Genomic DNA, 26,973 nt, shown 5'->3' with positions numbered 1-26,973 from the left:
AGCAAACGAAGTTTAAAGTTTTCAATCAAAGTGAATTAGTTGTCAATGGCTATACGTCACGTATGCAACTTTTGGGAGGGAAGGATTAAAAGATGAAAAACCTTCAGGGTTTGACTCATTTACAGACAGAGATGTAAGACAGCAAAACTGGAGGATAGTTGGAAGGTCAAATGACCTCCTTTACACAGTGGCATTGTAAAACCGTTCGAGCATCAATTAAGCATAACAATAGATGGGAAATAGATCACTTAATATCTAGACGAAACCTTGAGAAATATTCTGGCATACGGAAGCGTGACTTGAGCGTGACTTTGCCCAAGTTTTGCTCTCATGCAAAACAGAAGAAGAAAACATAATTTAAATGTATCAACATTTTAAGCAATGGAATTGACCGGGTATAAATAACACGCTGGATAGCGATTCTTCACAGTGATATACCACTGACAACTGGGGGCAGGCTTCTCACTGGTATTTGTAAAGAAGATGGAGAAACGCAAGGAATTTGCGTTCAATAAAAGGTTAATCGCTCTATTGTTGGTGCTGCTTCACCCTGTCAGCGCCATCCAGCTAAAAGTTGGTATACTAGACGCTACAGACACGTCTTTAGTCGGAGGCGAGCGTATATACCCTGCATTCTTCATCGCACAGGAGAGAATAGCCAAGCTTGTACACGATGGCAAGATGGCCAATTTCACCCTCGAGCCGTTCTACGTGGGGAGCGACTGTAATCAGGACGTTATAGATGAAGTTGAACAAGCAGCAACGTTTGTTCTGGTGAATAATGGGAACGCCCTTTTCGGACCGTCTTGTAGCCAGACAAGTTCCTGCATCGGGGACCTGGCCGCCTCCCTGAATATACCGATTTTCACCGGTAGCACCAGCGCACCCGAGTTCGACCTAAAGAAGCGGTTCCCTACGCTGACACAAACCGCCCTCAAATTCAGCACTACAGTGGACTTCATACGTGAGCTGTTTAGAAAATACAACTGGAAACGTTATGTGTCGATTGAGGATACATCGGCCGATTTTGAGCAGGCAAGCAGAGCAATTGAGAAGGGTCTTGCACTTGACGATGTAAAAGCGGAAGTTATTGCGTTGGACAAGGGCAAGATGGATGAGATATTGCGACAAGCTGCCGTCTACAGTAACAGTAAGTTAATTCATTCATTCATTCATTCATTAAATGCACCGGACATCTTTGGTAGTTGCCAATGACCAGAATTTCCACTTGGTGTATCCGAACATATGGTATAAAATAACGGATAATTTTCCGTATCACGCCACCACTTTTTCACTCAAGTTTACAAAAAGGGATATCTCATTGAAGTAAATTCGATACTATAATAAACTGTCTACCCGCAGGTCATCAAATTTCTTTTCCTTTTATCTGCAAATTATTCATCGTTTTTCGTGCGTGACCTCTGTTTTAATGAATAATTAGGGCTTGTGGAATTCGGTAAATTCGGTAAATTTCGGCCCGTATTTTCTGAAAAGTCTCAACCATAATAATTTACCATTAAATTGTAGCGAAGGGCTGTCGTTGTGTATGAAAAAATCGGTGCGGTATGAATTTTGTTTTACGTAAAACATTGCTTCAAAAAGAAAGAAAACAAGTCACAAAGACACGGCAAACTTTACCGTTATGATTGTCGGCAACATTACCCAGTTAGTATATATGGATAGATATTTCATGTTCTTCACGGAAATGTTAAAAGCGAGATCGGATCGTAGCTAGTCCAGTCATTTCAACCGGTAGTCCAAAACTCCCGTTACGAAAAAAAATCAATCATTTTTAAAACGGCATGGTTTTCCTGCACGGTGTTTTGCTGACGATGACATCATCCATTGATGATGTAGCAGCTTGCCGTTTTTCATGGGTATGGTGCCCCGACCGCCAGGCCAGCGTTGGGCAATAACAAAAGAGCCCGTCTACAGTGAGCTGACCCTCATTGAGCTCATAGTAGACCGGCTCTTTTGTTATTGACTAACGCCGGCTTGGCGGTCGGGGCACCAATCAACTTTTAAGAGTGCAGCACTGAAGAGTGCAAAACGTTAATCAAATATTGCTACTTACTTGTATATAATTTGAAAAAATAGAACTCAAATATCACTGGTTCCAGCTGAATGAGATAAACTAATGAAAATCTTAAATGTCATAACTTCATACTAACCCTTGTCAACGTCACCACCCCTTTGACCATCAGTTGATCAAATGATTGGTTTTTCTGTCAGTCATTGGTTCTATCTGGTGATCGGCAGCTCGCCATGGCAGCTTCGCTGTTCTAGTTTCACATCGAATGAAAAGATGTGACACACTTGTGGAAACTTGGGCTAAAAATGTCATCAAATTAGCAAGTGAATAATGAAAGAAAAACATCAGTGTGCATTACTTTGTGTGCTTCCAGATGCATAATAAAAGGTTGCAATTGAGGTAATTTATTATTGAGTGAGAAGTTACCTCTTTCTCAAAAACTACATTACTTCAAAGGAAGCCGTTTACCATTATTTGTTATGCTCTTCAAGTATACTAATAAGTACTTTGTGTAATTACCATTAGTGTCCAGTGCCTTTAAAGGTTTATTAAAACTCACGAGGCGACCAAAGGGTGAATTGACTTTTTAATACAATATTAAACCGAACAATTCAAAAACAAAATACATCCAATGTTTTTACTTAGGATTCAACATAAAATAAAAATGGAACTGCACCTTTGCATAGATTATTCCTTTGTATCAACCATTAATTATTAAAATTTTACATCAAAAAATTACCCGAGGGGGAAAACAATAAAAAAATACCACAAACAGTGCAACCAAACAATTTTTTTTAATAATGTTGTTTTGGGTATGTTGTTTTCTGTTGTTGACTTCTGTATATATAATTCAATTTTTCTTGTACTTTGCTTCTATTTTTTGTTTTAAGGCGCATTGGTCTTTTTGGAAATGCGCTTGATAATTGTTTTCAATAGCAATACGAGTGCAGTGTGAAGCTGTTGGATTCGAACCCCCAACCTTACGATTGCAGCAATGCAGTCTAACAACGGTGACGAGGTTGACGTCCCATGTGTGTTCTTTCGTTAATAATTAACCTGACTTATATTTTATTTATCCACATTTTCTCTATTTTTTTTATTTATTTTTTTCCAGTCATCTTTTTCAACATGGAAGATGATGTAATACGCGACATGATGGTTAACGCGAAGACCCTTCAGATGGTGGGTGGTGATTATGTCTTTCTAACCTACAACCACTCGTACTTCGAAGGCGATTTCTGGCAAAGGGTAAATGATATGTTATGTTTCGATTCATCACGATAGACCTACATGTAGGGTGCGTTCGTGTAGACCCCGGTGTGTGGCGTATTTTTCCCCCATCGGACGAACGTATGCAGATAATTACCCACGTTCGTCCTGAAAAAAAAACGCCACACTCCGGGGTCGACCCAGGGAAGCTAAACGAACGCACCCGTAGTAGTCATAATTATGACGTCATATTGAGCAAGGCGCCCTGTGCCCATCTTCAAAGAGCTGGTTGAGCAGAACATAATTATTGCTTAACAATTTTCTGCTCAGCAAAAATCAGCAAATTATTATATAGTATGTGTCGTTGCCGTTGTCCTTGTTTTTGTCATTGTCTTAGTTGTAACTGTCGGTGTATCGTTTTGGTAAACATTTGTGTTTAGTTATTGTTTTTTATTTATCTTTGCTTTGTTGTATTGTATCGTTGTTTAGAAGTCGATTTCGTTGAAACGTTCGCTGTCGATGTGCATTTCGTCAAGCCTGTAACTGCTTAACATTTCATTTTTTTTGTATTTTTTGTATTATGTTTTATTGATTTGTTTTAATATTTATCTCTTTAGCCTTCGAGAAAGATTCTGTTAGGGTCGAAATGTCAGGCCACTAATTGTTAAATTGCATTAACATACCATCGGACCTTTAGGTTGATAAATTTGCAATAGCTAATTCTGTTCTAATTTATAATTTGTGTAGGGTGATAGTGTAGATGCCATCTTGAAGGACGCTTACAGAGCTCTGATGTCCATCCGCATCTACAAGCCCTCCAACGACGCTTATGCTGACTTTGTTAAGATGATGGTTAACGCCTCGCTGGATCTCAACCAACCACCTCTGTTCCAGGAAGGGGAAGTAAGTTTGTGTGTTTCATTGTTTTGTCTGCTTGTTTGCTTGTTTGCTAGTTTGCTTGTTCGTTTGTGAAATTTGCGCAAACACGGTGTGTCATAATGCGCAGTGACGCGCTGTTGTTCGACGTACTACCTTCAACCCGATTTTGACGGAATTTCTGGAAGCACCTTGCTTTGCGACAGTTCATAATACAAATAAAATGCATAGACACCCAGTTAAGAGTCTAACCTGTACAATAATTAACTGTCAAAGAACTTGGCCTTTGAATGTCATTTCGAAGCACTTTAAGGAGAAAAATCTACATAGTAACTTTTTTACTCACGTGAATTATTTCGAAATGGTACTATAGACCTTTCTTTTGCAACGTCACAGCCCGAGTTTTTGCCAACCCAGATTGGAAAACTATGGAAAGCCGTAAGTGCAAATTAAGAAAAGATCGCTATTTTTTGTAACAATGTAACCAAATTTGTTGATTTTGTTAAAAACAAAACAATTAACTATGAGAGGTATTTTATTTAATTGAAAGTTTGCAGAAAATGCTGAATTTGGTTAAAACATCTGTTTTTAAGATTTAGAGTTTTACTAACATTCGGCCGACCATGCCAACCAAGGCGGTTTGTTTATCAACAAAAGAAAGGTCTATTGGAAAGCTGACAAAATTCTACACCATGTGCTTTGGTTTTCTCGCATTATCTCGAAAGAAAAGCACCCTCCAGTATTCTTGACAATATACATCTTGTGGCATTCAACAAAATGGACGTTAAGAAAATTAGACGCATCATTAATCTGGTCCCGAAAACGCTAATTTTAAGTAAACTTAATTGTCCACAAATTTACTGCATCTTTTTCCGAGATAATTTAATTTATGTCGAATTATTAGTCTTTATTCCTCTGGAAAACTGAAACCTCGTTTGATATAGATAAGGTTAACGTAAACAAATTGTGGGTTATTCACAGCTACTTTTCACACACAAACATATTTGCCGGACTCGCTAGCGTATGCCGTGTGGTTTTGAGACAATAAATACTTGCCTTAAAACAACAAAGAACACTCCGAAAAGGGTTGAACAATGCTCACTGTGATCATCTGTAAAGTGTCCACCCACTATGACGCGAACATTCTTGAAAGAGCCTGCAATACCCCCATTAACACCGCCCCCTCTTTTACTAAAAAGTAAACGAGGTAGGCGAAAATGCACAATGATCGTTCAATTCAAACGTTTATTTATTAACTGTTGAGAGACGTTACGTCAGTAACGCTTCCCAATTTCGAATTGTGGGAGATATAAACTGATGTATTATTTTATACATAACCTGAATAACACACAATTAAATGATTCTCTCCATTGCTCGCTTCGAGTATGTTCCTATGTTTACAATGTTGAGCAATTACAAAATGTCTGTAGTGCCTTTTTACTCACAAGCCGCTTTTTATTCCTCCATTTCAGCCCTACTATTACTCCGCATGTTTCCACGACGCTTTGATCCTTTACTCTCTCGCCATAAACGAAACGTTACACGAAGGCGGTGACATACGTGACGGAGGAGCTCTTGTGCAGAAAATGTGGGACCGAACTTTTGAAGGTAATTCACGACTTTAACTGTTTGTACCGCAAAATTCAAGTCTCTTCTCAAAACCTATCTTATGTCACAGGTTTTCAATGACTAATTTTGTTGTGTCTGTTTTTCTTTGTGTTGTGTTTTGTTTTTGTTTTTGTTTTTGGTTTTACTGCGCCTTGAACACCCAGCAAGGTGGATATGTGCGCATTACAAGTCATGTTGTTATTATTATAATACAAACCATCCAGGGCCGATTTTACAAATATCTAAGATTAATCGTAACTGATAATCAATCGTAGTTGTGAAGTAATGTGTGATGTCACACACAAAATCACTATATACGGTGATACTAAAAAATTGTCTTGCGATGAATTTTAATGCTTTGTGAAATCGGCCACAGGAATAGTTTCGTGTAAACAAAAGCATGGCAACCATATTACGGACCTAGTTCTGTCATAAACTTACGTAGAAACCTAACTCAGATTAAATTGTTTTTAAATCTCTTAAAAAATGCATTCCTTGGGAGAGAAGCGTTTCTCCTAATACACATTATCAACAGCTGTACTGCTTCAAAGTCATTATTTTTTGGAGTAATTTAACAAAGGTAAACCCTTCCTTTAAAGTAAAGGTATCCCTTTGGTTTTTATAACCGTTCGATTGTTCTCATAATTTAAAAATATAGATACTATGGGGCGATTATACACAACAAGAACATTTCCTAATTCAAATACATTTTATGACTGACGTAAAGATTCTCAGATTAAAACTTGCTGGATAAAACTGATCTGTTTTTTTTTTCATAAACCACATTACTTCAAAGCGAAATGATTCCACAATTATTTTGTACTATCGCGAGCTGCTTAACTGCTTCTTGTTTCTTGTTATTACTATGTATACATTCCCTTTTAAAGGCAGTGGACACTATTGGTAATTACTTAAAGTAATTTTCAGCACAACAACTTACTTGGTCATAATTGATGGAGAGCTGTTGATAGTATAAAACGTTGTGATAAACGCATCCCTCTGAAGTAACGTAGTTTCGAGAAAGAAGTAATTTTTTCACGACTTTTAGAATTTGAGGTCTCGACATCAAGCATCTGAAAGCACACGACTTCATGTAACAAGGTGCAACTTCATCGACCAAATGAGCTCAAATTTTCACAGGTTTGTTATTTCGTGCCGTGTTGAGATCCACCAAGTGAGAAGACTGGTCTTTATACAATTACCAAAAGTGATATGTGTCTTTAAATCACTTTTCTGTTTTGTTGTAGGTATCGGAGGCAAGGTTTACGTTACAGCAAATGGCAGCCGGGAAGCAATTTTCTCTCTGTGGGACATGACTGACGAAGAAACGGGCGCCTTTGAGGTAAACAAAAATCACCTCTTTTGTTTTATTACTGCAATGTTTATTAAAAGATTAATTAGCATAATATCCCAAAAAACATTTTGTGCATTCGCTCGACCCCGGGTTGACCAAGGTCTGACCCCAGTGCGTCAGTAACTGCTTTTTGTTGTGACGTCACATCACGAACACTTTCTCAATTGTCACCATTTTGTTTGTCATTCAGCCGGATACCCCCATGAAGTTGTATACACTGTTTCACGCTTAAAACAGCGGGTATTATTATTATTTATTTTTTATTTTTAGCATCGTTCTTTTGTGTTTAAGGCAGTGGACACTATTGGTAATTACTCAAAATTTGTATTATCATAAAACCTTTTTTGATTACGAGTAATAGGGAGAGGTTGGTATAAAACATTGTGAGAAACAGCTCCCTCTGAAGGGACGTAGTTTTCAAGAAAGAAGTAATTTTCCACGAATTTGATTTCGATACCTCAAATTAAGAATTTCAGGTCTCGAAATCAAGCATATGAAAGCACACAACTTCGTGCGACAAGGGTGTTTTTTCTTTCATTAAAACCTCGCAACTTCGACGACCGATTGAGCTCAAATTTTTAAAGGTTTGTAATTTTATGCATATGTTGAGATACACCAACTGTGAAGACTAGTCTTTGACAATTACCAATAGTGTCCAGTGTCTTTAATGTTTTGTGGAATTATTTAACACTGCAATTTTACCTTGAGAATTAGTGTTTTACGATCTATGTATGAATCTACGAAAAGTTTCGGACGCAATTCACACAAAGAAAGTAGTTCCTGTAGGCTGTTCCAAGTTGCATTTTGGTGTAGATGTCGGGGAAGGTTGACGTTCGATTGGCCCTACGTTTCTGGTAGGATACTTTGTCCTGTTATCAACAGTGGCCGCTTTCATAGAGCTGCTTAAACACAAAACTTGTTTAAGCACGAAAATAGCTTGGTTATTTTGCAGGCAAAAATTCCCTGCCATATACATTGCTTGTGACTGGTATTTAGCTGCTGTTTACTTAGCATAACATGAGTGGAGTCTTGGCCGGTGCTGATTTTACTAAGCAATGATTTGTTTGTTTGAGCAAAATTTTGTGGTTAAGCAGCTCCATGGGCCCAGGAGACTGTTGAATTCAACAGGTTCTAGGGTTATAAGGGAGCAGAGTATGCGCAATACAAGATGCTGTGTGCGTTGGGCTATAAGAAAGGCGAGAAACCGGTGGTGTGGCACTGAAGTGGATCCAATGAACGGGTGAAGTGCCTGTGACGCATTCAATACAGGATGCTGTGTGAGTTGTGAGGGTCAACAGGAATCAGAAAGTCGGGCGAAGAGACTAGTGCCCTAAGTAAAAAATTATTCGGATATAGAGCGCTCCTTTTTGAACTTGGCATGAGAATAAAATTATATTGAATGTATTTTTTCGTTTGGGTTTTTTTTTTTTTTTTTGGGGGGGGGGGTCAGGAAAACCTATAATATTAGCAACTATATAATGTATATACTTTTGTAAAGGTGGTGGCAAACTACTTTGATGTTTCTAAAACAATCAACTACACCCTTGGAGACATTCAATGGCATGGACGAGTTGGTAATCGGCCGCCAACTGACGTCCCAACCTGTCAAAACGCAGACGGTTCTCCATGCACAGGTAAACTACGGTCCCTGGCCCCGTTCATTAATGCAAATAATATTTGGTATGAATTGTTTGGTTCCTCTTTTTGAAAACCAATGTAACATAATCGAGGGTCTGTTTGTTTTTTGTACAAGGAATGTTCTTATTCTTCTTATTATTATTTGCTAGTATTGGACACAAGCATAAGACCACGTGATTCGCATGATTACAATACTTACGGCTTCTTAAAGCCATTATACACTTTCGGTTCAGAACAAAAAAGTTAACAGATTTGCAAATAATTTATAGGGTTAATACAGAAGGTATAATGGTGAAAGCATTAATCTGGAAATACTATTCCAAGAAATGCTTTACTTGTTGAGTTAACATCAAAACAATATCAATTCTCGATAGCGAGAATTACGGATTTATTTTAAACACATGTCATGACACGGCGAAACATGGGGAAACAAGGGTGGGTTTTCCCGTTATTTTCTCCCGACTCCGATGACCGATTGAGCCTAAATTTTCACAGGTTGGTTATTTTATATATAAGTTGTGATACACGAAGTATGAGCCTTGGACATTATTGTTTACCGAAAGTGTCCAATGGCTTTAAGCAAAAGTAATTTGAAGATTCTTGCGCAGTGTGGTAATTTCCAATAATTACTGTAGTTTGAATACTACAGTATGATTATCATGACTCGTTGGAACTGTTAAGATTGTTTAATTTTTATCTTACACAAATTAATGTTTTTATATTGGATTTCATCAGCTCTATTTTGTACCTAACTGGAGGATTGCTTATAAATGTATATCTTGCCTTCTTAAGTGCGCTTGTTCGTTTTTTAATAGTCTGCTTTTTTGATAGTCTATTTAATGTTGTATTTCCTTATGTGTATTGATGATCTTTTACCTACTGTAACCACTGTGCAGTTCAGCCTTTGGAATTAACCAAAAGTAATAATAATTAATTGTTATTACAGGCGACAATACCCTCATTATTCTCTCCGTTATTTTGGCTGCGTTCGTTGTGAGTGGTATCTTGGGTGGAATGTTTTTCATATACCGGTAAGTGCATGTCTTGTTGAGGGACTAACAACATCATGCTCGCGCTCCTCTTTTGCATACAATTTATTCATCTGTATTAATTTATTTTTTGCTTTAATGTTATTATAACTTTGTATACCTATTTACTCTTTTGATTTGTGTTACCTTTCCATGTACTGATCCTTTCCCACATTGAGTTAATTTCTAAAAAGAGGAGGGAATACACGTCATAATGGAATATTTCAATTGAATTATAGTTGAATTATTGTTAAAGGCAGTGGACACTATTGGTAATTGTCAAAGACAGTTGGTGTATCTCAACATATGCATAAAATAACAACCCTGTGAAAATTTGAGCTTAATCGGTCATCAAAGTTGCGAGATAATGATGAAAGAAGAAAACACCCTTGTCACACGAAGTTGTGTGCGTTTAGATTGTTGATTTCGAGACCTCAAGTTCTAAACTTGAGGTCTCGAAACCAAATTCGTGGAAAATTACTTCTTTCTCCAAAACTATGGCACTTCAGAGGGAGCTGTTTCTCACAATGTTTTATACCACCAACCTCTCCCCATTACGTGTCACCAATAAAGGTTTTATGCTAATAATTATTTTGAGTAATTACCAATAGTGTCCACTGCCTTTAAAGGAATTGGGAACTTTTTTAACACAAAACACAATGTCCACAGATTTACAGTAAACTGACAAGGTTTAAAGATATTGATGGTAGAAAGCTACCATTTAATATTAATTGCAGAGGTGTTTTTTTTTTTTTTTTTTTGACGAAACGAGTAAAACAATGTCACGAAAAATACGTTTTAGGCCTATGCAAAAAGAATGTTTGTCTACTGAAATGAAAATTATTTTTGTGACCCATTTCTCAAATTCTTGTATCTGTTCCTGCAGAAAAATTAGACTTAATTCAGAGTTGATGAATATGTCGTGGAAGATCCGATACCAAGATTTGGTTTTCAGTCACGCCAAGTCTGCTTCTTCTTCAAGACGATCTCTAGCTGCTTCACTGGTAAGACTGTTATTGTTAAAGGAACGCGTTGCCTTGGATCGGTCGAGTTGGTATTTGAAAAGCGTTTGTAACCATTTGTTATAAAATGTATATGATTGGAAAGATGTTTTAAAATTAGCATACAATGATCCACACAAATATGCCTCGAAATTGCGTGGTTTTCCTTTTACCCCGTCGACTAACACGGTCGGCCATTTATAGGAGTCAACATTTTGACTCCCATAAATGGCCGACCGTGTTAGTTCACAAAGCAAAAACAGCCCACTCCGTGCAGTGTGCTAGATGTTTAGCCCACAGCATTCAATCATGCCACCTCTTTAAAAAAAAAAAATAGGTGTGACTCACAGGGCTTTTTGTAGAAAAAAAAGTAATGTCGTAAAATGTGCGTATATTTTACAATTCGTGACTATATATGACGTGGTATAAAAGACAGTTTTACTTTGTTTGCTATTACAGTTGTTGTACAGTGCTTAATGCGATAATACATTACTCCAATTTAGTTTTACTTTTAAACTTCTCAGATATTTGTTTTCTGTTGGTCGAGAAGTTGGGGGTCGTGTCCAGTTTGATAAGATTTAGGATGTTCTGATTATAATTGTTTCAAACATCTCTGTTTGTGTAGCTACCTAGCATAATGCGAACATTTAAACATTCCCATTCGAATGTGTTTCGTAGAAGTATCTGTAATGCCTTCAAGTGGAAACAATAAATGTTACAATAATTAGTGAAGGTTAAGCCCTGAAAAGGCTATTGGACTACTATCCATCTAATTTAAACCACAACATTATTTTGTTTTCTTGTATTTCTTCAGACTGGGTCAATGCTAGAGGCTGGCAGTGGACGACAAATCTTTACTAGAGTTGCCACTTACGAGGTACAGAAACGGTTTCAAACTCAGGCTTTATTTTTACAAGCCGACTTCTATTTTTTGACACCCTTTTATAAATAAATTGTGAATTCCATTTTAGTTTTTTCTTAAATCACAGAACGAAACGTGAGGTTTAAGTGCTCAGTGTCGTTAGTATTACTAAAATTACGAAGTATTGACGTCATCATCGGATGCGCCGTTTGGTGGGCATTGTGATTGTAGGCGACGCGGCGTTTATTACACGTAAGCCTACCAAAATGGTGAGCGTGGCACAGTCTGCACTTGTGACGTGCGTGCAAGGGGGTCAATACACTGTGGTTAATTATTCATCCTAACTTGGTTTGCATTTTTTAATTGGTCTAAACGATTGAAATTAACTTTCAATTAATGTGATCATTTTTTTTATTTTTTGTTTTGTTTATTGTTTAATGTCTCACAGGGCCGTGTGGTTGCTCTTAAACCCATGATGAACATGGATGTAGTTCTTGGTAAGAACTTGCTGATTGAATTCAGGAATGTAAGTTACTGTTGACGATTTTAATAATGCTGCTTAATTTACACATTTCTCTGCCACTTTCAGAAAGTAAAGTTCAATTAATAAACAGGTGTTAAGTTGCATTAATTTTGTTTCCGTTCAATTTAACTACTGACTCAACCTATCAAAATGGTGTTTTGTTTTTCAGTCATAGTTATCTCGTAACTTCGACGACTATATGAGCTCATATCTTTAAAAGAAAAAAATTACATCGTGTTTTGTTGTTGTTTTATATATTATGTCAACAGCTGAGAAATATTGAGCACAGTAATCTTGTTCGGTTCTTGGGTGTTTGCTGTGACATGCCTGGGGGTCGCAGGTACATGGCCGTCACTGAGTACTGTGCCAAAGGCAGTCTTCAGGTAAGTTGATGGCAGTGGTTTGTGCATAAAAAGAGTGGTTACTCCAAAGTAGCTGAGACAAATTTAAGGAATGTTTTGGACCCATTGACCGGGTCACTAAGAAAAGCGATCTTGGACGATGTTTGAAATGAGGCATATTAGATAGTTATTATTATCTGTTATTAAGTCAGTGTCATTCATAATGTGTGAAGGGCTGGTTAGCTTGTACATGTTCTTCTATGTGATGCATATTATAGTGGTTTCTTGAAGTACACATGAACTTGAATCGTAGAGGAATTGTTACGTCAGTCAATGTTCACATTCAATGCGGTATTCCTTGAATACCGTGGAAATATTAGAAAGGAGTAATAGAAAATAACGTACAGCACGAATATACAGATCGATTTGTTTTCATTAGTAAGTGGACATTATCACTGGAAGATTAATAACTACACTGGCATTTTACACCATTTCAACGTTTTATTGTACACTTTAATGTAGTATGTATGTTCACTATCTCTGTTCAGACCTCTGTCGTTTAGACAATGGGTGTATCAAAAAACTGTACCCAAACTGAGACCAAGTTTACCATTGTGGTAATAATTCCCAGGAAAAAAAAAACAGTAAAAAAACCATTGGGATTAAGTGGGATCCAGTAAAGAATTGAATGGGATTAATGGGATTTAACGGGATTGGTGTGGAATTTGTGACATATTCAATGCGATCCAATGGGAGGGGATCCCGTTGAATCACAGTGAATCCCATTAAAACTATGGGATCTCATTAAATCCCAATCAAATTATCAATGGGACTCAATGGGATTCAATGGGATCTTTTTTCCTGTGAATCATTATTTTTGTCTCGACACACAGGATATCATCGAGAACAGTGCACTCCAAATGGACTGGGATTTCAAGAGTTCACTTCTCATCGACGCCATAAAGGTAATTAGGTGCAGCAGTGGGATCAAAGACAACATACCAATATCACGGTGCAGCCATCTTTAATTTCTGCCATTGATATCAATGTTACCAAACCGAGGCTGGAAGAACAGAATAGTCTGGTTCCTAATTGCAAAATGATTATTAGCCTTTGTTATTGTTATTGGATACGAGGAACATGACCAAGATTGAGGCAGCATGATAAAGGTCTATAACAGTTTTAGGCTTTGCACCCCACCGAAAAGCAACGCATCTTGGGTTGCATACATGTTGTGGACATTCCTTTGCTCTGTGTCTTAAAGAAAATATTATTTCCAACACTGAAAAAAAACCTGTGTGGTATAACAAGTAAATTGGTGAAACATTGCACCTTTAAAGAATTGTTCATTCATTCATTCATCAATGGTGTTTTTTTAAAGAATTTCAAATACATCAAATTTGGTTAAAGGCACTGGACACGTTTGGAAATTGTCAGAGACCAGTTTGACCATGTGGTGTATTCTTATTTTGGACTGAATTGGTCATCTAAGTTGCAAGAGAATAATGAAAGAAACAAACGTTTTTGGTTTTTTATTTCGTTTTTTTTTGTGTGCTTACATATTCATAGTAGGCTAAGCTTAAGCTGAAGTCTTTTATTATTTGAGTGAGAAACTACTTCTTTCTCACAAGATTCTTTACTTTAGAGGGAGACATTTTATGATTATTTGTTTGTTTTGGGCTTTAACTGGGGAATATATAAGTTTTTGTTTACTTTTAATGCTTTTCGCATTGCGCTATATAATGTTGTTTTATTATTATTATTATTATTATTATTATTATTATTATTATTATTATTATTGTTAGTAACAATAGTAGCTTTTCATTGCTCGTTTTCCCCAAAAAACTATCAAGCTAACAAATATTTTAAGCTATAACCAGTATAGTATCCTGGGACAAACTTTATAATATTTGTGTATAATTGTGATTGCCGTCTTTGCAGGGGCTGAGCTTTCTCCACGGCCGCAGTGAGATCGGTGTTCATGGCAGATTGTGTTCCCCAAACTGTGTAGTTGACAGCCGGTTCGTAGTGAAACTCACGGACTTCGGTTTACAAATGCACAGGGATCCGTCCTTACCAGACATCACAGCTGACCTCAAACGGCTGACAAGTAAGTGTTTTCGTGGTCACGGAAGTGCCCTTATGGAACCCTTAAAGCAAAAGGAACTCTCATAAAAGAATGGACCCCGCAAGAAAGCATAGGTTGTACAATACAAGAACCAACAAACCATCAATCACTACCGAGAATGCACAAACCAAACTGCCCCGGTTGTCAAGATGTGCCTTAGTTTACCTCATCAAACACTTCACAATTATTTTGTTCTGTTCACTTTTTTTCCCAAGGAATGCTGTGGAAGGCACCTGAACTTCTGAAGGACCCTACTAAAGGCCCGACAAAAGAGGGCGACATTTACTCACTTGCCATCATCATGCAGGAGGTCATAATGAGAGGAGTGCCATTTGAATACGAGTGCAAGAATAACGTGGATGCCAAAAGTAGGTTTCATTTTCGTTTTTGTTTTAACTCTCATTTTTTTGGGGATAAGGAAAGGAAGGTTTTAACGAATATTTCGTTTTCACGAAGCTCATACTAGAACTAATCAAGATAAATATTTTGTCACAAACACTGCCATAGTCTAAGTTTTATAATTTTGAAGCCCTGGAAGTTTCTTTTTTTGGCTGATGTAAAACCCCCTTAATCGAAATAGTTCCCAGTAACAACATACATAACATCATTACATAGTTTAACTTCGACTCTTTTACAGGGTTAGTAACCAGGATGTGGTGGTGATAATATACGAAACTACAGAGTGTGAAATAATTTGCGTTAACCATAAAGACAAAAATGGAAATTGCGCTCAATCACCTTAAAGGCATTTACACCGTGCCAAGTTATTGGTCTCACACTTCAAAACCTTGCAGAAAACACTGGACGTTGAAGCGGCTTGAGCGTCACTGAGTGGCGGACGAGGCTAAACTTGTATTACTATTGTTCAATTCTCCAGCAATCCTTGAGAAAGTTGCTTCGAACACACCCTTCCGGCCGTACGTACCAAGGGAAGCCTGTCCCCCTGAGATGCATGCTGTCATGGCGAGGTGTTGGCACCAGGATCCTACGGAGCGCCCTACAGCGGTTGAGTTACTCGTCACCATGAAGAAAAATTGCAAGTAAGTAACTCCACATTCTTAAAACTCGTGGGTCAAGACTGCTGGAGTCCCTGTCCAACTATGTGACCTGACTCAAAGTCCTTGTCCAACCTGACCCGGATTTATTGTCGTCCTTGTCTGACCTGAGTTGGAGTCCTTGTCCAACCTGACCCGGATCCCTTGTCTGACCTAACCCGGATTCATTGTCCGACCTGACCCGGATTCCTTGTCCGACCTGACCCGGATTCCTTGTCCTGGATTCCTTGTCTGACCTCACTTCGAGTCCTTGTCCAAACTGACCCGGATTTATTTTCCGACATGACCTGGAGTCCTTGTCCAACCTGACCCGGACTTATTGTCCGACCCGACCTGGAGTCCTTGTCCAACCTTACCCGGATTTATTGTCCGACCTGACCTGGAGTCCTTGTCCAACCTTACCCGGATTTATTGTCCGACCTGACCTGGAGTCCTTGTCCAACCTTACCCGGATTTATTGTCTGACCTGACCTGGAGTCCCTGTCCAACATGACCAGGATTTGTTGTCCGACCTGACCTGTAGTCCTTGTCCGACCTGACCTGTAGTCCTTGTCCGACCTGACCTGTAGTCCTTGTCTGACCTCTGTAGTCCTTGTCCGACCTGACCTGTAGTCCTTGTCCAACCTGACCCGGATTTATTGTCCAACCTGGTCTGTAGTCCTTGTCCAACCTGACCCGGACTTATTGTCCGACCTGACCTGTAGTCCTTGTCCAACCTGACCCGGATTTATTGTCCGACCTGACCTGTAGTCCTTGTCCAACCTGACCGGGAGTACTTGTCTGACCTGACCCGGATTCCTTTTCCGACCTGATCCGAAGTACATGTCCGACCCGATCCGGATTCCTTGTCTGACGTGAACCGGATTCTTTTATAGTGTATTTTCTTCATTCAACCATCCCTTTATAAAACAGGGAAAATTCCAAGCTATTACGTTTGAAGTTGGTTAAAAAAAGTATGAAGCTTGTCCTTCCGCCTCGGCTGCTCCGAAGATACTCAACTGAAATGAAATGAATCAAATAATATATGCCAAGCCAGACCCTTGCTTTCTCATTGGCTGTAGTCGTGATCATACATTATATTGATAATTGCAACAACAGTCTCTCTGTTTACAGGAATGTGTCAGGCGGTATCATGGATAACTTGTTGTCCCGTATGGAGTTCTACGCTAGTAATCTCGAAGCCCTTGTAGAAGAAAAAACTTCGGCCTTTCTCGAGGAAAAGAAACGAGCTGAGACGCTTCTCTACGAAGTCTTGCCAAAGTAAGTGTGTCTTATAAGAATTTACTGTGGCCGAATTCATAAAACAAATGTAATTCTATTACCAAGTAGTTTTTATATTGCTTAAAGCCAAAAGTACAAATCACTCAAGCTAAAGGTAGAATCGAATGAATGGTTTGGATAGTTTTCAAAGTGTGTCTCATTAAGCGTTTACTTTGACTGAATTCATAAAACGAACGTAATTATATTACTACTAATGAGCTTTTATTAATTTCTTCAAACCAAAGTTCTAATCACCCAAGCTTTAGTAAAATCTATTGAACGGTTTGAAGAGTTTCAAAGTGTGTCCCACAAGAGTTTAGTTGAATTCATAAAACAAATTGCTTGACCCAGAAGTACAAATCACTGAAGTAAAATATAATTGTTTGACGAGCTTTTAACTCAAACTGAATTAAGTTTTTGCAGTCATTATTTCATAACCACACAAGGTATGTAGCCGATCAGCTGAAAGGAGGGCTTGCCGTCCAGCCGGAGAGTTACGACAATGTGACCATCTTCTTCAGTGACATTGTCGGCTTCACTGAGCTGTCATCTGAAAGTTCACCGATGCAGGTACACAAAGTTAAAATGACTATATGTTTCAAAGACACTGGACACGTGTGGTATTTTGCCAAAAAGAGCATTATCACTTAGTGTATCCCAACAATTTCATAAAAATAACAATTTTTGGGGGGCAAATCTTAAGTTGCAAGAAAACGATGAAAGGAAAGCGCCCTTGTTCGCTCAAATCTGTGTGCCTTGTGATGCTTGAAAAGTCTTTGTCAAGTTTTTTTTTAGTACTTTAGAGGGAGTTGTTTCTTTTAATGTATGTTCTATCAACAGCTCCCCATAGCTTGTTAGCAAGTAATTTTGTTACGCTAATATTTTGTTTTAAGTAGTACACTAAAAGTGTCCAGTGGCTTTAGTCACGCTGTTTTAAATGATGACAAATAAGTAGAATTTTCAGTCCCGTGTTTTGGGTCAAAACCGTCGGGTAATGTTCTAATCTTCTCTGTATTTTTGGAGTTTTGTTGTGTACTTCAACATAATTTATTTGTTGTTTATTTTGTGTCAAAGGTGGTGACTTTGTTAAATGACTTATATACATGCTTCGATGAGACCATTGACAACTTTGACGTGTATAAGGTGAGATAAGTCAATATATTTTCTTTTTGTGAGTTTGCTGTGTCATGGAGCTTAGGGATATAGAGAAAAACCCGTTGGAACACAATAGTTCAAGCAAATTTTTTTTCTCGTTCGAACAACCAATTTAAACGACTAACTTGTTTAAAGACACTGGACACTATTGGTATTTGTCAAAGACAAGTCTTCTCACTTGGTGTATCTCAACATATCCATAAAATAACAAACCTGTGAAAATATGAGCTCGATTGGTCGCCGGAGTTGCGAGATAACTTTGAAAGAAAAGAAAAAACACCCTTGTCACACAAAGTTGTGTGCTTTCAGATGCTTGATTTCGAGACCTCAAATTCTAAACTTGAGGTCTCGAAATCAAATTCGTGGAAAATTACTTCTTTCTCGAAAACTACGCCACTTCAGAGGGAGCCGTTTCTCACAATGTTTTATACTACCAACCTCTCCCCAATACTTGTTACCAAGTGAAGTATTATGCTGGTAATTATTTTTAAATAAATTACCTTCCTTTAACTTGTATTGAATTATTTATATTATACATGTCGTATAATGTGTATTGGTTTATACTCACTATATGGTTTGTATTATTTGTATTATGGAGGATTAGCAATACGTTATAACGCAAGCAAAAAACGTGAACGTCAGACAAATGTGTTGTTTCTAGGTAACGTCACCACTTTAGGCTTGTTTCATGCTCAGTATGACGTTTTCACGTACGCGACGAGGAAACGGTAACTTCACGTATTCAACTCGATATTTTTACAACAACAACATTCTGACGTTCACGTTTACGTATTTGTTAGCGTGACGTGCTGCTAAACCCTACTAGTAGGTGCTTAATGTAATGTGCCTCTTAATACGGGTTTTGTGTACTGTGGTGCGTTAGAACTGCGTATATAAAAAAAAATTGTTACATCATACCAGATTTAGTGATTATTACTAGCACTTGTATTGTTTTATACGTAATGCAATATTATTCGTATGCATTAATTTGTTTGCATATCGACGAGTGTATGTGTATATTTATGTATGAATATTTTACCCTTTCTTGGATTGTGTATTATTTTATGTATTTTCATGTTAAAACTGTTTTGCTGCTTTCTGTCATCTTTCTCAGACGTTTTGTTTATTTTAATGTAGCTAGTGGACTTACCGAATGACAGTTATTTAATAAGTTTTTTTTATTTTTAGGCATTTTTTCGCTATGCCATTGGCTTTTTTGTCATAGCTGTTTTGATTTGTTTTTCCTATAATTATTTTGTATTGTTCTTCTGTTCTTCCGAATAAATGATAGTAATACTAATTTCCTTACTGTTTTCATGATGTCAATTTCTGACGGGTTTGTTAGGTGGAGACCATTGGCGATGCTTATATGGTGGTGTCCGGTCTACCCATACGCAATGGAAATAAACATGCCAAGGAGATAGCCAACATGGCGCTGGCGTTGCTAGGGGCAGTGGGGTCATTCAAGGTCAGGCACCGACCCGAGTGGAAGCTTCGACTCCGGGCTGGGGTACACACAGGTAAATGTTGGTTTATAATTGTATAATTAAGTGTAAATTGGGGAAATGATAGCCTTTAGTTGGGAAAAGGAAAACACGTGGCGTATTGGACAACTTTTTCGATACAGTTGCCTACAAACGGAGCATTAATAATTATTTTAATGTTTAAATATTTTTCTTGAAATATATTAAGTACTTTTTTAACTGTGGATCTTGCCCCCCTCCCCCCAGGACACACCCTCTGCCCCGTATCGGTCCAGAAAATTATTATGAAAAGTGAAGAGTAATTTCTATCGAGACCAATCAATGCAACAACAACAAATAAAAACACCTTTTTTAAAGGATTTGTGTACTTTTTGTCACACAAAACACAATGTCACAAATTTACATTAAACTTACACAGTTTGAAGATAATTAAAGTAGAAAGTTATCCTTAAAATAGTAGTTGCTGAGGTGCTGTAGTTTTTGAGAAATGAGTAAAACACTGTCATGAAAATACGTTTTTACAGGCTAAAATAATTTTCGTCTCACGATCACTGAGACGAAAATTATGTTTATGACATTGTTTTACTAATTTCTCAAAAACTACAGCACCCCAGCAAGTAATATTTTCAGGGAAGCTTTCTACCATCACTATCTTCAAACTGTTCAACTTTATTGTAAATCTGTGGACATTGTGCTTTTTGTCCTACAAAAAGTACCCAGGCCCTTTAACCGAAATTTCAAAATGTCTTATTACGTTGTTGCAGGACCATGTGTGGCAGGAGTGGTTGGTCTGAAGATGCCTAGATATTGTCTGTTTGGCGATACTGTAAACACAGCGTCTCGAATGGAGTCTAACGGCGAAGGTAAGTCGTTTCAAAATGACATTATGATGTGCAGTTTCCAGTTCACTTTATTCCTTTGTTCATATCATACTCTCAATTTGTTGTCTTCTTTAAAGCCATTGGACACTTTCGGTAAACAGTATTGTCCAAAGGCCCACACTTCGTGTATCACAATTTATATATAATATTATAACAAACCTGGCTTCTGACAGGCACCCCCGAACAAAGAAATTGACTAAATAGGGAGACCACCAACATAGGGCTAGATAGCTCATTTTGGTAGAGCGCCGGCACGTTAAACCGGAAGTCGTTGGTTCAAATCCCGCTCTAGTCAATTTTCTCTTCTTGGCTCAATCGGTCATCAGAGTCTGGAGAAAATAACGGGAAAACACACCCTTGTTTCCGCACGTTTCTCTATTTCATGACTCGTGTTTAAAATAAATCCGTAATTCTCGATATCGAGAATTTATAATTGTTTTTAATGTTTTCTCAAAAAGTAAAGCATTTCAAGGAATAATATATCAAGAGAAGTCTTTTACCATTACCTTAATTAAACCCTTTGAGTTGTTTGTAAATCTGTGAACTTTTTTCTGTTCCGAAAGTGTAAAATGGCTATTATTAGCAGTATACACATTGTTTGTGTATAGCACTTCATCAAAACATATACAAGTGTCTCAAATGTTTAATTGCTCAATATTTGTCTATTGTTCGTATGTTCAAGTTTTTGTATATTTTTTTTTTATATAAGGATCAAATGTGAACAATAGCCCAACAGACATTGACATGGTCAATGAACAGAATGAAATTTGAATCAGACTGAAGGATCTTAAAAGACTTACTGAGGATAACAGTAAAGTTTTGTCTTTGTAGGATTTTAAGTCCATTAATTTTGTGTACGACCTGGGGAAATATCTTCAGTATATGTCTTTGTTATGTTTACCTTTAGTTATTTTATCCTTGTTCCTGTTTTATTGGTGTTTTTTATGTTTTAAATTAATTTGAAAGTATCGCTTTTGTTATAATGTTTTGCTTTTGTGCAATTTTAAAAGTCGTCTGTATGCATTTATGATTTTTTTCCCACGTTACCCTCTAGTCCCACCGCCCGAGTTTGCCGAAATGATTTTTCAAGATTCTTGCAGTAAATTACTGGAATCATAGTTCAACATTTTCCCAAGGCTGATTATTTATAAATACATGCACAATTTGTGACCCTTTCGGTGATATTTGTACAAGTCCTCATGGGGGGGGGGGGGGACAATAAACCCCCTCGTAAACGCCTGCGGTAATATTTAAGGCGATTATTTTTGTATAATGATAAAATGGACACAATAGCTTTTCAAGGCTTTTATCTTGCTCAATGCTGATTATTTGCGAAGGCGTTAGTTTTCGAAAATATCACCATAAATGATAGAATACAGTTTCCTTTGTGTTTACTAATGAGCGTTTTGTTGGGTAAGAGCTAAAATTATTTCATCATCATTAGCCTCGACAAGTCAAGTGAAGGGATGAATCAATAATGATCTATACAAAACTAGATGGATTCACCAATGCATAGACCTACTAATGACTATCTAGTTTTATTATGATGTTTCTTTTTATTCTACAAACAAAAGCTATAGCGAGGTTTCCTCCTACCGCATTACACAGTGTATCACTTTAGGTGGCTGGGCGGTCCAGTGGCTAAATGGTTAAATAAATCTGTACATTTGATCGTTGAAAGAGGTCTGGTTGTACATGGTTTTACAATAACTATTTGTAACATTGACAGCCCCCATAGACTTGTAATCTTTGTGTACATGATTGTCCTAAGGAATAATAATAAAAAATACATCGTTGTTGCTGATTTATCTGTATTTCTTTATGTGACATGGAAAGTGGTTTTAAAAAATGTAATGAAAACGATTTTTGTCAATACTGCGGACGCGAAAATATCTCAATGGTAACTTAATTTTGATTTTTTTGAACAACGCATGATGAAGTCGACGTGACACGGAAAGCATTTTCTAAATATTTATAAATACTGTAGTTAGCCTATTATTGCTTCAGCGCGAAAGCGAAAAGTCAAAGGTATTATAGTATTGCGTGAATTATAGTTGCTGATATCGTTCTGTTTGGTGATTGATTTCTCAGCTCTGAAAATTCATGTGAGCAGTTATACAGCAGAAATTCTCAAAAAGTTTGGATCATTCGACATTCCCGAGCGTGGAGAAATTGAAATCAAGGTAGGGTCTGTTTTCAAGGGCTTAAAAAGACTGTAACAATTAAATACAAAGTATACATTCTGTTTTTGGTTTTAGAATAGTATGCATTTGCTGAAATCTGACAGTTCAGTTTCACTCTGCTACGCCTAGTGGAACGGAAGAGCACGTTTCATCTGATTGTTTGAAATGCCCTCACTTTGTATTAAACACGTTTAAGTTAGCTGGTCCTATATTTATCAATAACGTATATCTTATTTATCAATTAAGGACGTCTATGTTTACAGAACGCATACACTTATCAATATGTGAGACATAATTATTATCAATATAGGACACCCTATGATTTTTAATCAGGACCCCTATTATATAGGACACCTTTATGGAATACCAATAATTGTCGATATAGGACACATACAATTATCAATTGGGACACTTTTCAATATAGGACACCTTTCAATCACATTTTGGAGTGTCGGAACAGTAAACATGATGGCAAAATAAAGTTTGACACGTGATGCGCGTTCCACCAATCAAAATGGCAAAGATCTAACAAGTGCGTTGTGATTATACTTTATATTTGCATTTTGTTAATAATTTGTCAATTACATTTTGATATACAGGGCAAAGGGAAGTTAACGACCTACTGGTTGACCGGGTCAGCTGATATACCAAGAAGATACTGATCGTCAGAATGGGACACTTTTGGGACGCTAGGTGGCAGCAGACTTAAATCCATTGTTCTAGGTAATGTACGCAGGCTCAGAACTAAGTAAACAAGGTAAATTTACCGCATTAGTCTGCTGCCACCTTGCGATCAAAAGTCTCCCATTGGTAACTCGTAGACATGTAACCTGTCTTGATCCGCAAGGATAAATACATTTGAGACGGGTACTTGCTTTTCATAACCAGTGATTTTATTAGATACCATGATTTCATTGGCTAAACGTGCAGTGACGTAAGCTTTATATATCTGTGTTGATTGGTCCGAGGTGTCGTGTGCGGTTGCACTTGCGGTCGTTTGCTCACAATGTAGGTGAAAGACGACTATAATGATACTAACACAGCATTTGTAAGACGCACTTTATCCGTATAACATTCAAAGGCGCCGGTCCAGGTCAATAACATAATATCAGATGTGTTCAAAGCCAATCTGTAAAAGATGTGGTTAAAGGGAGTTTTGAGAGTTTTACCTTGATTTGAGGTCACTCACTCTGACGTCATTCACGACACTTGAAGTGTGACGTCAGATGTTCAGGCCAAAGGCTATGCATCTGGGGGTAAATTTGGACCCAGGTACCCGATTTGAAGTCCGGAATTGTTAACTAAACGTGGTCGGCCAGTTACACATTATACCAGTAACAGTAACACATTATACAATATTGTGATATGCACTGACTCCATGATTAGACTGTGAAAATGAACGATTTATGTAGTTTCTAAAACCATACGAGAAACTAATAATTATGACTTTTCAAACAGTTACCCATTTGAAAAAGATTACTATCCTCACCTACATTAGCATTTTGATTATGCGAGTTTTCTACATAGCTATAAGATTGCCGGATTTGAATTATGTTTTTAAAAAAAGCCCGAACGTTCAAAGCTCATGCGTTAACATAATCACTTCTGCAGCGAGACAAGTGACTTGAAATAATTACTAATTATGTTTACACGTTGTTCAAATATTGAGAAATAAAAATTAAATATTGTATCTGTTCTGTAAATATTGTTGTAAAAAAGAAGACATTTTTGAAAATGTTAATATTACTATTATTATTATAATTTATTCATCTTGCACACCAACACAAACATACAGCCAATACTCCCATGATGTGGAGCGACAACCAAAGCAAATCAGATGGACACCCTCACATAGTTGTAAAACCAATATAACAGATTTGGGGTTGACCAAACAAACATTCGTGTAAACTTTAGAGACTTTGAAACAGAAGTTTGACGAATAGTGCAATATTTCAATATTTTAAGTACATGAAATGATCTGTATAGTTGGCTTTAGTCAACTATTTTAAGTAGATAAAATGATCTGTTTAATTGGCTTTAGTCAACATGGTGTTGTAGGTAGTGTTAGAGAACCTCCAGTCGCAGCTCAAATTTTATAAATTCAAGCTTCATCTCTGCCAGAAAGGAATCAAATGTATTGACAATATTTTGTAGTGCACTAACAATTATGAGCTACATACCCTACGTAAGTATTGCTACTTTATTTAAGAAAATAAACAAACAAATCCAATTACCATTACAATTATTTCAGAAAATTAACACCTCAATTGACATACAAGTATAACAAATTAAAACTTCAGTTTACATAATAATATTAAGTACCCAATAGAAGTATTTCAAATTAATTTCAGAAAATTTAAGAATACATAACCAGCTGTTACCTTAGGTGTAAAAGATTTATAAAATAAAATAGCATTTATATATTTGTTTGACTATAGAAAAACTGGCCTTTTAGGCAATATTAAAGGAACGTTACAGAAACAAAATCACGAAGAATCACAGATTGACATCAACTTACACGATCTAATGATGATGGTAGAAAACATCCCTTAAAATATTTCTGCCTGAAATGTCATAAAATATTTGATTGTACTTTGGCTTGTAACCAGATTCTGGCATCAGAGATGTTAAACTTTAATAAAGAAAATTATTTGTGGTTTTTACCCATACACCGATGTGTGTAAGCACAGATTCTGGTAAGCACAATTTTGTTTTGCTTAGCTTATTTTTGTGCTTAGGCAGCTCTATGAAATTTGGTCCTGTTCTTTTGAAATGAGTTCCCCGAATTCTGAAATCTACTCCACAGCAGTAAATAAGTAGCAAGACAAGTTCACAAGAACAATGTACACTGCACACCCTGTATATATGTACATGAATACATCCCCCTGAAGACGAGCAGAGTATACTGTTCAAAACGTCAAGACCAAACCGGCTCTTTTCAGAGCCACCATTCCTTCAAAAGAGATTTTACTCATGGTTGTACCCGCAAGTTTACTATTCATATTTGTATTTATAGTTACTCTTACATGAATACAGTTGTTTAGCCTCACTCTTAATGTACACACCATTATGCCGAGTTTATACTTCGGATGGGACGTAAAGCTGATGGTCCCATGTGTTGTGTAATGCATGTAAAAGAACCCAGTGCACTTATCGAAAAGAGAAGGGGTTCGCCCCGGTGTTCCTGGTTGTGGCTGCTTAATGCGCCGTAGCACCTTGTAAACCCTTATAAGGTGCTAAATAATTGGGTCTCAGAATTCATCACTGCAATAACCTATCTTTCTAAAGTTTGTATATACTCAGCCAGCGCCTTGAGTACCTTGTTTGGTAGATATGTGCGCTATATAAGACTTCGATTTTATTATTACTATTATTATTATACTTGCGAGGTATTCTTATATTATTATTAATGACAAGAGTGTAGTAGCAAATCATAATTTGAAGTACTAAACTTTTTCAATTAAAACATATTCAGCAGTTAAACATATTTCATATGAACTGCAAGGTAGAACAACTTTGACAGTACTGTATAGCACAGATCACCATAAGAACATGCATGTATCAATGAGTAATGACAATAGTAATGTGAAATAGCATTTGTTTTACCAGACAGCTTTTAACAAGTCTGAATTTCGATACAGTCTTAAATGTCTAACCTCTATAATAACTGCATAATTTTAACAAAATGTTAATAACTACCATGTTTTACCAATAAATACACCAATATAATTTAAGTATTTTATGCAGAAATACAATGAATTAGTCTAGTAAAACCTCAATTGTATGCTTTGGAATATTGTCCAATTGAGTAAAAAAATAAACTAAAGTCGTCCAATAACAGTTAAGAACATTATAAAAACTTAAATATCAATATAGTTTTATAACAAAGAGTTGAATACAAAAACAAACCAACAACCAAACAAAGACCCCAATAAACTAAACACCTCCATACTATGCACTAGTATCGTATGTATTTGAAGTACAAAACCTAACCACTGTGTTACAGTACTTGCTTTCTACAGAAACTACAACAAAAATGTTAAACAAAACTAATTTATTGTAAAAAAAAAAATGATTTGGCTAGATTAAAAAACATTACCGTAATGCACTACTACTATGTATGTTATACACCGTCTTACCACTACATGTTAAAAAAAAAATTGCTAGATTGTAAACCATTAGTGATACACAAGTAATGTATATTGTATATAATTTACACCATCTAACAACTGTGTTACATTAACGCTTCACCTTCTACAACCTCTGATAAGAAAATATTTACCATGAACATTTTCATGGTTTGTTTTGGCAATGCTGTAGAAAAAAAACTCAGAAAATACAATGCGCTTCCCTCA

General features: G+C 36.9%; 1 protein-coding gene across 1 annotated transcript; it reads left to right on the top strand.

Annotated features, from left to right (window-relative positions):
* The first annotated feature begins 625 nt into the window (after positions 1 to 625).
* Positions 626 to 25,577, top strand: LOC117299327 (atrial natriuretic peptide receptor 1-like). Its single transcript, XM_033782845.1, has 22 exons — positions 626 to 1,150; positions 3,147 to 3,280; positions 3,989 to 4,144; positions 5,590 to 5,725; positions 6,973 to 7,067; positions 8,578 to 8,713; positions 9,664 to 9,748; positions 10,632 to 10,749; positions 11,561 to 11,623; positions 12,057 to 12,134; positions 12,401 to 12,514; positions 13,366 to 13,437; positions 14,414 to 14,582; positions 14,816 to 14,968; positions 15,478 to 15,640; positions 16,769 to 16,915; positions 17,362 to 17,485; positions 17,990 to 18,058; positions 19,416 to 19,590; positions 20,319 to 20,417; positions 22,527 to 22,618; positions 23,218 to 25,577. Exons 1-22 carry the CDS (start codon positions 682 to 684, stop codon positions 23,278 to 23,280), a joined length of 2,910 nt encoding a protein of 969 aa, XP_033638736.1. The 5' UTR covers positions 626 to 681; the 3' UTR covers positions 23,281 to 25,577.
* The last annotated feature ends 1,396 nt before the right edge of the window (positions 25,578 to 26,973 follow it).

Source organism: Asterias rubens, chromosome 14 (genome assembly GCF_902459465.1).
Source record: "Asterias rubens chromosome 14, eAstRub1.3, whole genome shotgun sequence".
Lineage (NCBI taxonomy): Eukaryota > Metazoa > Echinodermata > Asteroidea > Forcipulatida > Asteriidae > Asterias > Asterias rubens.
The sequence above is the reverse complement of the archived record's forward strand: the minus strand, read 5'-3'. Positions and strand labels throughout refer to the sequence as shown.